Source organism: Labrus bergylta, chromosome 12 (assembly GCF_963930695.1).
Source record: "Labrus bergylta chromosome 12, fLabBer1.1, whole genome shotgun sequence".
Lineage (NCBI taxonomy): Eukaryota > Metazoa > Chordata > Actinopteri > Labriformes > Labridae > Labrus > Labrus bergylta.
In genome coordinates this window covers 9098937-9111982 of record NC_089206.1, presented here as the reverse complement: position 1 = coordinate 9111982, position 13046 = coordinate 9098937, and the positions used below count along the sequence as shown (strand labels likewise).

General features: G+C 38.2%; 1 protein-coding gene across 1 annotated transcript in view; it reads right to left on the bottom strand.

Moving 5' to 3' along the window:
* LOC109986834 (metabotropic glutamate receptor 4) overlaps window positions 1-13046 on the bottom strand; it is a 176592-nt gene that overhangs the window by 24526 nt on the left and 139020 nt on the right. The window contains exons 4-6 of the mRNA XM_020637667.3: window positions 12112-12247; window positions 9180-9334; window positions 8778-8918 (exon numbers count right to left, since the gene is read on the bottom strand). Coding sequence (XP_020493323.1) covers window positions 8778-8918; window positions 9180-9334; window positions 12112-12247 — 432 coding nt within the window. The remainder of the gene's footprint in view (window positions 1-8777; window positions 8919-9179; window positions 9335-12111; window positions 12248-13046) is intronic.

The window sequence follows — 13046 nt, the reverse complement described above, 5'->3', positions numbered from 1 at the left end:
CTATTTGACTTTTTCCTTTCAGTCTATTTAACATGCCGTGCTACTCAACAGAAGCATGTCACACAAGAACCACAACAAAAATGTAAACGGTGCATCCTTATCAGAAAACATCAAATGACATGAAGCAGAAGATAAGTGGAATCGTGTTTTATTTTTTCCCCACTTGCCTCCTCAAGATGTATGTGGCAGCCACTTCTTTTCTCAACAGCAGCACTTCATTTTAACAAGTGCTAGCTTTAAATAGATGAATAGTTTGTGTTTGTCTTGTTATTATCTATATGCTCCCCCACTGTTTGCTTGCTTGGAAGAGGCAATTTAACATCAGTGACAAGTCTGTGAATGTTTAAAGAGCTTGAATATCGCCAGTTATTCTGTAAATGTGTGCTGCAGGCAATGTGAGGCAGGGAGGCAGTCTGTCTGTTTTGTGGCCGTCACATTCTCTCTCATTTGAATCCACCCCCACCTCACACAAACACACAGTTTTACACATAAATATACCAAGACGTTTGGCTCATTCATGGTACGACGTCTCAGATGATTTTGCTGTTGGGTAACCACCAAAGCTGCTTTACAAAGTCAACATGTTTTGCTGAGGTCAGGCAGACCCTTGGTTGCCATCCTTTTTGGCATTTAACTCATCAACATTGAGCAGTACTTCCTGTAATTGCTTGTCATAGTATTCAGCCGTATGTAGTGTTAAATGAGCAGCTCATGAATAGGTGTAAGAATTCAGTATTTCAAACTAAAAGAATGAAAAAATAAGTCATATTATAGGTTAAACTAAATTAAGAAATACTGGGCTGAAGCAAGAATTCAAGTAGACATTTTTCAAAGTGGAATCAAAATGATTAAGTTCTTTCATAAGACTTCCTTCCTCCGGTTAGATGTGAGTATTAAACGCACAGAATGTCAATTCCGCCACTAAGATGACGTTGAGGCCAAAGGGGAATCAATGGAGTGATTCTTTTCTGTACTCCACCACCACCTCAATAAAAACGAACTCTGGGTTGACCGTAGTCAAGAATAATGTAAATAATACTTTGACGTAACATCCAGTGTTTCCACAGCAACGATGAATTGCGGAGGCTCTGTCACGGCGGGCCGCCACGACAAGACGCACCCTGTTACATTTATAAAATTATGGATTTCTCTGGCTGGTCGAACAGCTGCATGTCTCTCTGATCAGGCAGTTCCCCTGAGCTCATGGATCTTTAACAAAGTAGTGTCTTCAAAGTTAAGTTTTAGCAGATATCAACCTTCCAGGAAACGTGTAGAGATCCTAGAAAACCATCCATTTTCAGACACATAGTTGTTCAAAGGGTTAAATCCTCGCAAGTTACTTCATTGATTAACAACAGTTACCCAAATGTTTAGATGTGTTTACGAAGGTTAGCCAGTTAGACGTGTGGAAAGAAGCAACAATGAAGATGAAACCTTTCTTCTTTTTCTTTTTTCTTTTTCCCAGCGCTTTAGGTGTTTTCATCAAGGTAAACCCTCAGAATGTGAAAGAACACAGTGATCCGGCAGCTCCAGGTCACACTGTACACTTTTGCTTTCAATATTTCTTTGAATGGAGGCAAATCCTTTCCTTTGATTCGTGTCAGAGAGACGGAAAGAAGCCCTCATTCTATTACCCATGTACACTGTGATGTCTTTCTTTGTCATTCTGAACATTATAGACAATCTGTTCAATGATGTGCTAAGATGTGAGGGAGGACATGATGGTTCTTTCTTGGGAGTGAGTAGTTCACTTTGACCTAGTGGGTAAAAAGTGTTTTTAAATAATGGCATACTAAGGATACTTGATTTTTCCTGATAGAGTTGTGTGGAAAATAAGCCAACACATTCACAGTTTATAATCTGTACACTTAAGTCAACATCTTATATCCTTTCCTGAGCTGCATTGATCTTTGCAGACCAAATATATCAACAATTTTTGTGTTTGATTTTCGGTTAGATTAATTTCAAAAGGCCCCAAACATTTTGTGCTTCTGGCTCCAAAAATTGTTGTATTGTTAATTTAGCTTGATCTCAAATTAAAGTTAATATCTTTGATTTTAGGCTGCAACCTCAAAAGGGATAAGAGTTGTGGTTAATAGATGGATAGGTCTTTGAGATTTAGCCTGTTGCTAGGAATTAAGAAGCAGTAAGTCTGGGTTCTGGAAAAGTCATTTGTATTTTTCACTATTTCCTAAGGCTAAAAATTTATTAACTAAACTATTCATTAATAAACCTAAGTATCTACATAGGCTAGGATAGGATAGTCGATTTATCATTAGTTGCAGTGTTGTCATGTGTGTTTAAATTCTAAATCCAAGTTGTCTGATTTTAAAGATGCATACTTATTATTTTGATTTTTCTTATTTTTGATCTCAACATGTATTTCTTTCTAATTGCTATTGTAACAGTTATTGCTGGGTAAAGAATTGTGTCATCTGACTTTATGAAATGAAATAGCTGTTTTTATCTTGACTCACATAGGTTGACAGCTGTTATAAACCCCTCCCATTTTCTTATTCTAATTAAGAAGATGTGGTATCATTACTAGAGACAAAACATACACCCAGAGCCTTTTCATAATGGCTTCTAAATGAGGGTGAAATGTGGGTAAAGTGAATTAATTGTTGCAGCTGCGACATAAAGAACTGTGTTTTAACAAGAATTAGTTTGGAGAAATGTCCAGGCTAGTAATGACAAAAAACAAATTACATCCTAATGGCTATCATTATTGTCAATTAGGTATCACACTTTAATAAAACATCAGCTTGTCTGTTTTTCCCTTTAAACTTTGACATTTAAATTAGTTTTCAATCGATTTAAAGAGGTGTTGAACATTGTAAGTGTATGTGCGTCGTGTCCTTCATTTTCAGTGAAGACTGAATGTCATAATTGAGTAGGCATGTCAGCAGGTGCTCGTGTCTGTTAGCCTTGATGACTCATGTCTGCAGGGATAGAAAACAACAGAGTGACTCAAGCCAGTTTTTCACTCAAACTGTGAATCTCCACATGTACTGAATGTGACGTCGACAAGAAGCATTACACCTGCAGAGGCTGTCATGTCTGACAACAGGCCCGAGAGACAGACACATTTTAATGTTAAAGAATGCTGCATGATTGGAAAAATGTTCTACTGTCTAGTCTTCTTTCTAAAATGATTCAATTACAAGATGCAAAAATTAAACTTTCCTTAAAAGTAGTGCTTCCCAGGTAAAACAGGGGGCAATCTCCTGCCATGTTTTTATGCAAAAAGCATTTTCAACAAGGCAGATTTAAAGATTGCAGCTGTTTTCTCAACACAAAGTAAATGTGATTGATGTGTCAGCTCTGCTCATAACCAACAAACGCAGCTGTGATGAAAAGGAGAATCTCATACTACCTGACATCTTTTCTGTTATAAACAATTTGTCTCTCTTTGCACAAGTTCTCCTTTTGTATCAGTCAATTCTGATTCATTCTGCTCTGGAAAACAGGATCACGTTTTACGGTTCAGCAGCATGAAATAGTGCGATGTACAGTGAGCGCTCTGAGCAGAGAAAATAGCAAACTGGAGATTTGTTTGATTCTGCACAGCAACAGTCCCCATTTGGACCGGTGAGAAGACTTCTTCCTTTAGTATTTTATATATGAACTTCATGTGTAATTAGATACATTTCAGAGGATTTATGGGGTTTTGCTTACACTGATGTTGAAACCAAAACAAAAAAAAAACCTGCTTTTAGTGGTACTGAAAGAACTGAGAGAAAAGTGGCTGTGCCCTTTTATACCCCTGAAAGCTGCGTTTTCAAAGAAGAAACACAAGAAGAGTTCACTTGTATAAACGTTTTGATAAATGTGACCTAATGTAATGATTTGTTACACTTCAAATACAGAAATAAATAAATAATAAGGTTTTTGTGTCATAAAAGAAATTCACTCCACTCGAGCTATGAAGTACAGTAGAATGACTTAAAATCACATATTTTATAGAGCATGGTCTAGAACTTACCATATGTATAATTAATGAAATAACCTATAGTGTTATGCAGCTACATAAATGAAAATGGATTGATCCACCGACTAAATGACTCCTTTTTCGAATAGAATTGTTCATTCATATTTACATGCAGGCCTGTCCCGCTTTAGAATTTTCCACGAGGTACAAAACGGGTCTAGAATTGGGGCTCTAATAGGAGCCATTTTTTTCATTTAAGAGCCCTGAGGTAGTGTTGTAGTACTCAAAATCAGTCTTGGTCTAAAGAGCACTTTATGAAGGTCTCGTCTTGGAATCAAAATCATTTTTACCCGTTGTTGTCTCGGTCTCAGACTGGGTGGACTCCGGATTTTAAATCAAGACGGGTCAAAACCACCAATGACAGACTATTTTTCCATGTAATTACTGTGATTATACGGAAAACGCCCCTTTCTAAAACCACAAATAAAAAAAACAAATTTTTATCCCCCAGTTACAGCCGCAACCTTCAGTTGTTACGGGGTCAGGCAATCAATGGTCTTGGTTTTGTCTCAGTCTCGCCCTTCCTTGGTCTTGATCTTGACTGTCTCGATCCCTAAATGTCTGGTCTCAGGTATGTCTCGGTCTCGGTTAGTGACTTCAACACTACTCCAAGGTCCTTCTCGTGTTAAAGTCATGAAAATTGTATTTAAAGAAGTTTTCTTTGCAGAAACACAGTCCAAACACATTTCCTGAGCTTCATTTACCAGCACAGTTTAGTCCTTACCATGATCTCTATAAACACATTCTGCATTATGAAAATCTACAGGTGCTTGACCAGAATTTGCTATCAGAAGTCTTCTAGTTTCCATTTGTAGTTCATGTACTATCATCCACTAGTGTTTCAGTTGGCATTGACTGTACACAGGAAACCAGTCTAAGTGGAGTGCTAAAGGGCCGAACCCAATCCAGCGTAATGCAATCCTGGAACATATCACAACATTTTAGCTTTATTAGCTTTATCATTTTCTTTAAACAGATATCTGCATCCAGCTAACAATCTACTCCTTCATATCTCAACACCAACTCTTCGCTTCTGAAGCCGGGAGCTGGACTGTTGTCAAAGGCGATGCTCGAAAAAGAGAGTTTTGGCCTTCATCGCTAACTGCTACTTAACTTGAAACCCTGAGAAGTTAGTCAATACTGCAAGAGGCTATATTATTGTCAGACAATAGCTGATAGGTTCAGAGATTGGTCCTTATCCTCAAAGTCTTGTAACATTCAAACTGGAATAAAAAAAAAGGTTTGTAAACGGGTTTTCTTGGAGTAAAGTAACATATTGCTCTACACATATTATATTTTTATATATATATATATATATATATATATATATATATATATATATATATATACCTAAAAGTGATTTGTCTGACTCTTAGTTACAAGATTGTGTCCATCTAATTGTTGATCGTGGTCCTGGTCTCAATAACATACAGCTCTTGATGTCATTAATTTCAACGGCATTCAAACTGCATCCAAAAGAAAGGATCATAAATTTGAATCAACACTTCCCTCAAACAGTTCTAACAAAAAACTGGATGTTTTAGGATTTGTGAAGGTGGGATTTAATGGAGTTCTGTCTGCTTTTAGCTTGGTGCAACTTACAAATTGTCAGCTATATGTAATCCAACCAATATGTGAAGAATTAAAGTAAGCAGCTTTGGGCCTGTTTATGTACTCCTAATGGTATTTCTGCATTCTGGGGATGTATTCGCTGCAGAGAAATGACCTGTGAATCGGCTGTGACGATGTAGAATTGTCAACAAAGTAAATCCTGGCCTCTGGGGCAGCAGATACAAGAACAGTGTAAAAAAGTGTGACATTAGGAATTGAATTATACATCTGCACTCTGTGTTGTTTTCCTTTCTGTTTATGTCAGACACACTTTCATGTCCCAGTCCTGGAAAATGACTTGAAGAGGATACTTTAATAACAAATAAAGTCACAGGAACAACTAATTGGATTCTGAGAGAAAAAGTTTCTCTCACAACTGGTTTGTAACATTACGTTCTATATTTTGAACGCTCTACTTGTATGCTGTTGTATCGTGGCGAACAAACAGCAGATTGCGGACAGGAAAAGCTTGTGATTACAAAAGGAACAATAAGGAGCATTGAGATACTGGTGAAAGCCTGAGTGAAATGATTGAACCTCTTGCCCGTAAAAAATTACCGTGCCCTGGAGGCTACTCAGAGACAGAAAAGGACCTCTAACAATTTAGCTGAAGAGCAGACACCATGACAACTGATGAATACAGAAATAATTTAAGACTCCTGTTCTCCTGAAACCTTGAAATGTATGTGGTTGGAAGCATCTCTAGCCTGTGCCAAGGGACTCGCTGTTGTTAAGAGAAGTGACAATTAAATCTCTGCTTAATTGTTTAGTTCTGCCGGTTCACCGTTTATTGTACCAATTTAGAAAGTCTTTGATTGTGTTGGTGACATTTTAAGGTTGCAGTGTCCCGTATCAATCGGATTAGAGGCCAAGTGAATAATTAATGTATAAACAAAGCAACAATTCCAGTGGAAAAAAATGTCTATGAAGGTTTTCTTCCTTTTGATCTCCACTTAGTTTTGATTCTGACCTCAAAATATGAGAATGAAACAGTATATCATGTCCACTTGTAATATATGATAATGCTTTTCTTTCATTTTTTGACAACCACAATAGTGTGCAACAGTTGTAGTTAAATTGAAGCAATTTTGAGATTGAAGACTCTTTTTTTCTTCCAGAAATATATAGTTAATGGTAATAACTGTAAAATCCAGTGTGTAAGACGCACTTTTGATTCCTATTTATATCATCAAGAAAATTGTCTGCATCCTATGTACCTGTGCGACCAATATACCAGAGTAAAAAACTGAGGCACACACCGTTATTACGGTGAGTGCAGCCCGTCACCATCACATTATACACACGATGTGACACAATTGAAATTTCACTCCCATTAATTGTGTATTGCAAGCTGTTCTGGGAAACATGATGGTGACGAGGTCATAATGGGGCATTTAAAGCAAACTGTGGTATACAATTCAGTAAATCTAGCTTGTGGAGTGCTGGTATTATTATTGAAAGACTCCTCAATGAAAGTCAACGAGTGACCAGCGGATGTGGGCAGCACGTCTCAAGAGACGAGGGTCTGTACATCACATCTTTCACTGTAAGCTGAGAGGTCAACGAACATACTGTAGCTAGAAGGAGTGCAAAAAAAAACAGATGGTACCAAGAGAGCTGCACGTTGTGGATTACGCTGAACAAAATAGAAATTGTCACGCAAGAAGTCACCTTTTGTCTCACTGTGAGATCTCCACAATCAGACCACGTTTTATTAACCTGTGTAAATTATGTTCTGGATTTTACAGTACTTATTTAAAATCATTGAAGATAATTATCAACAAATACTCCCACCGACAGGGATGACAGCTTTTTCTGTTGCTGGGGTTATCACTCAGTTCTAACATCTATACTAAATAAACACCATTATGATTTTTATTGTATGCTCTGAATAGATGATATAACTTAAAAACAAAACTGCAAATTGATATTAGTAGACATAGATTTGTGGGACAACTGATGAACTTAATTTAATTAAGATTAAGATTTTACTTTATTGATCCCGCAAGGGGAAATTCTGTTTTTACACTCTGTAAGTCATGCAACACACACATGCACAAACAGGATCCTATGGAGAGATGTCAGAGTGACAGAGCTGCCCACAGCGGGCGCTCCTCAGCTGGTGGTCTGTGGGGGGGGTGCGGTGCCTTGCTCAAGGGCACCTCGGCAGTGCTCAGGAAGTGATCTGGCACCTCTCCATCTATCAGACCAACTTCCATATTTGGTCCGCAACGGGACTTTAACCGGCGACCCTCCGGTTCCCAACCCAGGTCCCTACAGACTGAGCTACTGCCGTTCATTGTGTTAGTTTAGCACTAGTGGATTAATTTGTAGTTGTTAATATCACATAATGCTGTTACATAATTGTGCTGCAACAGATTTTAACTATTGCATTAATGAATATTCCTGCAGTTAGCAAGACATGCTACAACACTTCTCTCATTTGCATTAAAGTATAAAGAAACATGGAAGTTCAACCTGCTCTTGAGGAAACAACGGGTCATGAAAGCTTTGGCATTCACTCTTTTAGACGTTATCACACTGCTCCTGTTTACTTTAATCTCTTCAGATACCAGACTCATACGAGTGTATGTGTGTTCATGGTTTTTGGAGGCATAAAGATAGAGAGCCCAGAGAACTGGCAGATTCGATGGTGTCTGTTTTTGTGCTGAACCATGCTCCCAACATGTACATGAGGCAGGAAAAAACCAGCCTGAACTACTTGAGATGCAGTGCAGCACAGCACAGTGGGATGGGAGACAGGCTGGGAGAACCTACTGATTTTAATGACCAGAAAGCTAGTTTGTAATGGGCCAGTTGGATTTACTATTGATTATATTTTGCGTGCATGCTGTGGCATAGTTTTGTGATTGCTATTGTCGCCCCTCTGCGAATTGAACCGGCCAACAGACGAATAAACGGAACATTAATTTATCTCGGGCGAAATTAGAGAATCCTTTCACTTATCCACATCAATTACACTTAACCTGAATTAGAGAAGCATGGTTGTCTTCTCCCTGATGACAAATACATTGACTAATGCATACCAAGCACACACACACACACACACACACACACATAATGTATTCACAAGAGAGACAATCAATATTCTTGGTCATTGATTGAGTGCTTTCCATTGACCCCGTGCCTTCTCTGCTGTTAAGTGTAGACTCACTTGTGCATTTTTTGATGCCAGATCCTTTCTTCACAGCGTGCCGGCTGAGCTTGCATTGAAAGTTATTCTCCCAGAACTCTGCAAACCAGATATTCCTCCTGTTGTTCTCCAGTGTCCGGCTGATGAAGTAGCGATCAAAACCTGAGAGAAATAAGACCCCGTTTGTAGAACACAATTCGAAGACATCGCTCTGTGCTCTGAGAAATGATATTGATTGACCTTTTTAAATATATAATGGATAAACATTAAAGTGATAAGCAGATGCATCAACAATGATATTATTAGTTATTTAGTGTCCCAAAAGCCTGAATACAGGAAAAAAATACATTTCTCATCTAAAAAACAAAAATAAATCAGTTTCTGCTTTTTGTAAGGTAAGGTTGGGAAATATGTAATAAATACCTTTGATAGATTGTCTCTTGGGCAGGATGGTTACAGCACCTTCTGCCATCTCCTCCTGGTTGAGTATTGGGGAGATTTTAGAGCCCCAGCTGTCTGAACCCACCCAGATGAAATGTCCAGTTTGGTTGGCCTTCTTAGCTGCTAGAAGGAGCCGCCTGTGGGACACAGAAGGAGAGCGATGTATAATTGAGCCATAAATTGTTGTGTTGTCAGAGTTTTGATCTATTTCATGCACATTCAGCAATGAGAACTCAGTTTAAATGCACCCTTAAGGAGAAGTGTAGCTGGTATTGAGGCGATCTCATGGCAAGAAATTTCTATTCTGAGTCTGTACAAAAAGCTGCAATGAGGCAGTTAAGTAGAATTGAAAAGCCACCATAGACACACTATCCATTCCCAGAGCAGTGGACGACTTCTTGGCTGTGGCAGAATGACACCCCTGCTACATTTGTCCAGGCTTGTTGCCAATGAAAGTAAGTTTGGGGAGCTATAAAAAAAACTGCCAGCAAGCTCTGCTGTAGCAGCAGAGTTTCATCAAGAAAGCTTGAGCACAGGAACATAAAATTTAAACACAGCCACCTGGTATGTGACGCATTATCAGCCTTCAAACTGTCCCAAAATAAACAGAGAGCATTATACTGTACTTAGAAAAGACAGGCATTTTTACCCTAAATGACACACGCCATCTTTATATCTCTTTGATACTTTGTTGTTGCATAAAGAAGGACACTATAACCTTGTAGAATAATCACTACAGAACTGGGCTAGCAGTGAGTCATCCAACTAACTTTATGTCGCTTTACCTTAGTTTGATTGGATTTCTGTTTGATTGGTAATGATTTTTCCTTCAGTCTGGTCTGAGTGAAATGAGCATTTCTAAAGATGCAATTTTGTTCTCCATGTAGGAAAAATGAAAGAAATAGACTTTCTTACATCAGGAGATTACATAAAGAGGACAAGACCAGACAGACAGACATTCTGAGGTGAAAGTAACACGTTGAGATGTAAAGTTGCAGTGTCTGGCATTGAAGACATCCATTTCCCTTCTACTTCTACTGCAGCCAGGTTGAGTTCTAAACATACATAATGTTTTTTAATGTTAAGATTTTACCCCAAAAAAACCTACTTACAGCCTTAATGGAAGTTGTTGTACCTGCCATTTTACATTAATAATCAATAAAATTTACCTTGAACATGACATCATTTGAATCATAATAACATTACGATACCTCTGGACCTTTGTCCAAAGTGTTTTGGTCACAATACTCTTTTCAAATGGACACAACAGATTGCACAATTAAGGGGCAGTTCATTTTTCTGACGGAGTGTCTCAGTTATTGACAGTGGAACTGGTGCAATCTGTCCCATTAAATGTCAGCAAGAAAAGAAAAGCAGACGCAAAGGAACACCACACTGCATACTGAAGGATATTTTCATTATATTTTGAAATCACTGCAGGAAACGTGTTCAAAACAGCTTTGTTAAAAGTCCACAGGGACAAAATCGAAGTTGATTAATACGCTCATTAACAAGTCCAACACATCTGCAGCAGAAACATTTCAAGATATGAATGTTTCATTTGGAGAATAAAGTTAAATGTTTACATTTCAGGGGACAGTTTACTGAAAATGACAAACATAATATGTGTTATTGTAAAATAATCAGCCTTGGGGAATTAAGTGTACACGTAATTATTCTTTTAGATCTAAGTTTGGGCTCATACCACTTAATGCCTTGAGACCCTGTTGTTTTCCGATAGTTCAGACAGAGTAAAGAAACATTTGTCTTACTCCTCATACTGCTGAAACTGTATATTTGTATGGTTGGTCAACTGTCACATTAAAGGTCTCCATCAGAACAGCTCAAGTCTCTTCCACTTTCTATGCAGACAATTTGGGTTCTCATTAAGCTGCTGCCAGCGAACACTTACTGGGTTCATGGATAGAGCTGCAGTCCCCCTGGCTTTCTGTAATTACTACATATCCACACTATTACCCGTTATCAGGACCGGATTAAGTCAATGAGCACTGGGACTTCTGCCCTGGTCATCATCCAGAGACCGCCCCAAAATCAATGCCCACTTCCACCAGGAATACACGTGTCCACTAAGGCTTTGCTGGGAAACATTTTCATTTACAAAACCACAACAGTGCTGTGTGTCAGTGGACCAATTAATTGATTCTTAATACAGACTGTGTCAGAATTTTCATCATATTTTTTTTAATTTAAATTTTAAAAAAAGTCCTTTTCTCACTGTGTCTTTTGTGAGTAAATTCTTAATGTGCTAAATAATTTGTATCTCAGGTTGTTGGTTACATCTTTTAAAGAAAGAAATGAAGTGGTATACAATGTATATCCTGAAGTGAAGAGCAACTACCTCTTGTTGATTTTAAGTACATTTGGATCATGAACTAAGTTAACTTCTACTGCTTCAAACTAATCATTCCCATGGATGAATTCCTTTGTTGCTTTAGATTACAATCATTTGGAGGTCTTAGTGTTTAGAGCAACTTTGGGACCCTGCAGAACCCCTGTGACACAAAAACAAGAATACACCCAAATATAATCATATTTGCCATTTCTGACTCATAAATATATCATGCAGGTAGCAGACTTTATTGTACAAGGAAAAGGCAAATGTATTTCTGTTTACACACAGGAGACATTTGTGACATTTTAATGCCAGCAGCAACAGCAGCCTCAAGTCACTGATGGAAATTGAACATTTAACACTTTAGGCATTAGCAGATTTGGAAGGTTCTATTTCTGCACTTATTAAAAGTGAAAGGAAGGGAATGGGAAAAAAAAAAACAACGTTATAAGTTAATACTTCTTCCTACTCCTTTTCTGGCTTGTAAGGTAATAAATGGCTTATGGATGACTCATGGTGACATGATAACTCAATAAGCCAATTAGGATTCTTTGCACTCACCTGATGTCGTCCTCGTTGGCAAATATAATGACCACTCTGGCATTTGGGTTCTCACTCAACCTGCGAATGATCTTGTCGAACTCTCCAGACTTTGGTTCACGTGGTATTTTCACTGACTGGGAAATGCACAGACCACCTGTTTAGAAGACATAAGAAAAACAATCAGGTCAGACAAAAGGAAAAAAAAAGTCTTTCTTCTTTTAAACATCCAAATAGATCATAAAAGGAAACATTTTACGTCAATTCGCAAGTCCCGGGTGTGTATCGCTTTGAAACTCTTGATCAACAGGAAAATCTTTTCTTCCTTCTTTCTTTTACCCACACAAATCTTTTTCCAACCTCTGCTCTTATTTCATGATAGATGAACTATTAAATGTGAACAGGTGCAATATTTCACACCATGAGGGATGCAAGGTATTAAAAAAAAAAACTTTCTTTGGACCACAAGGGGCAACTTTGAGGCATGGAGGCCCATCAATCCAGTTTATGTTCCTGCCAGGGAGACCATGGGAATTTGGTAGCATTTTGAGGAACATAAATTGTGTAATTGAAAACAGGTTCCATTTGTTCAGAGTCGTTTGTCTTATTGCATCGCTTGTTTCTCTTTGTGGAACCTTAAATCTGTGTGTAGAAATATGTAGATTTCAAAATGAAATCAGTCAAATGATGTTTAAATAGACCTATGGTATCGTCCAGTTATATTGATTGGGTTAGTTAGCTACACAAATTCCCCCCAGGTCACATTAATGGGAGGTCCTCTTAGAAAGACCTCAGTATTGAACACCAGTCTAAAGGCAGCAGGGGACGTCCCTTGGTTACCAACGAGGCTTTTCAAATCCCAGTGCAACATTTCAGGATAACTCTTTTGTCGCCCTGCCAAAATGCCACAGAGAGTATGTGCATGCTAATGAATTTCCCTTCCGTGACACAGTACA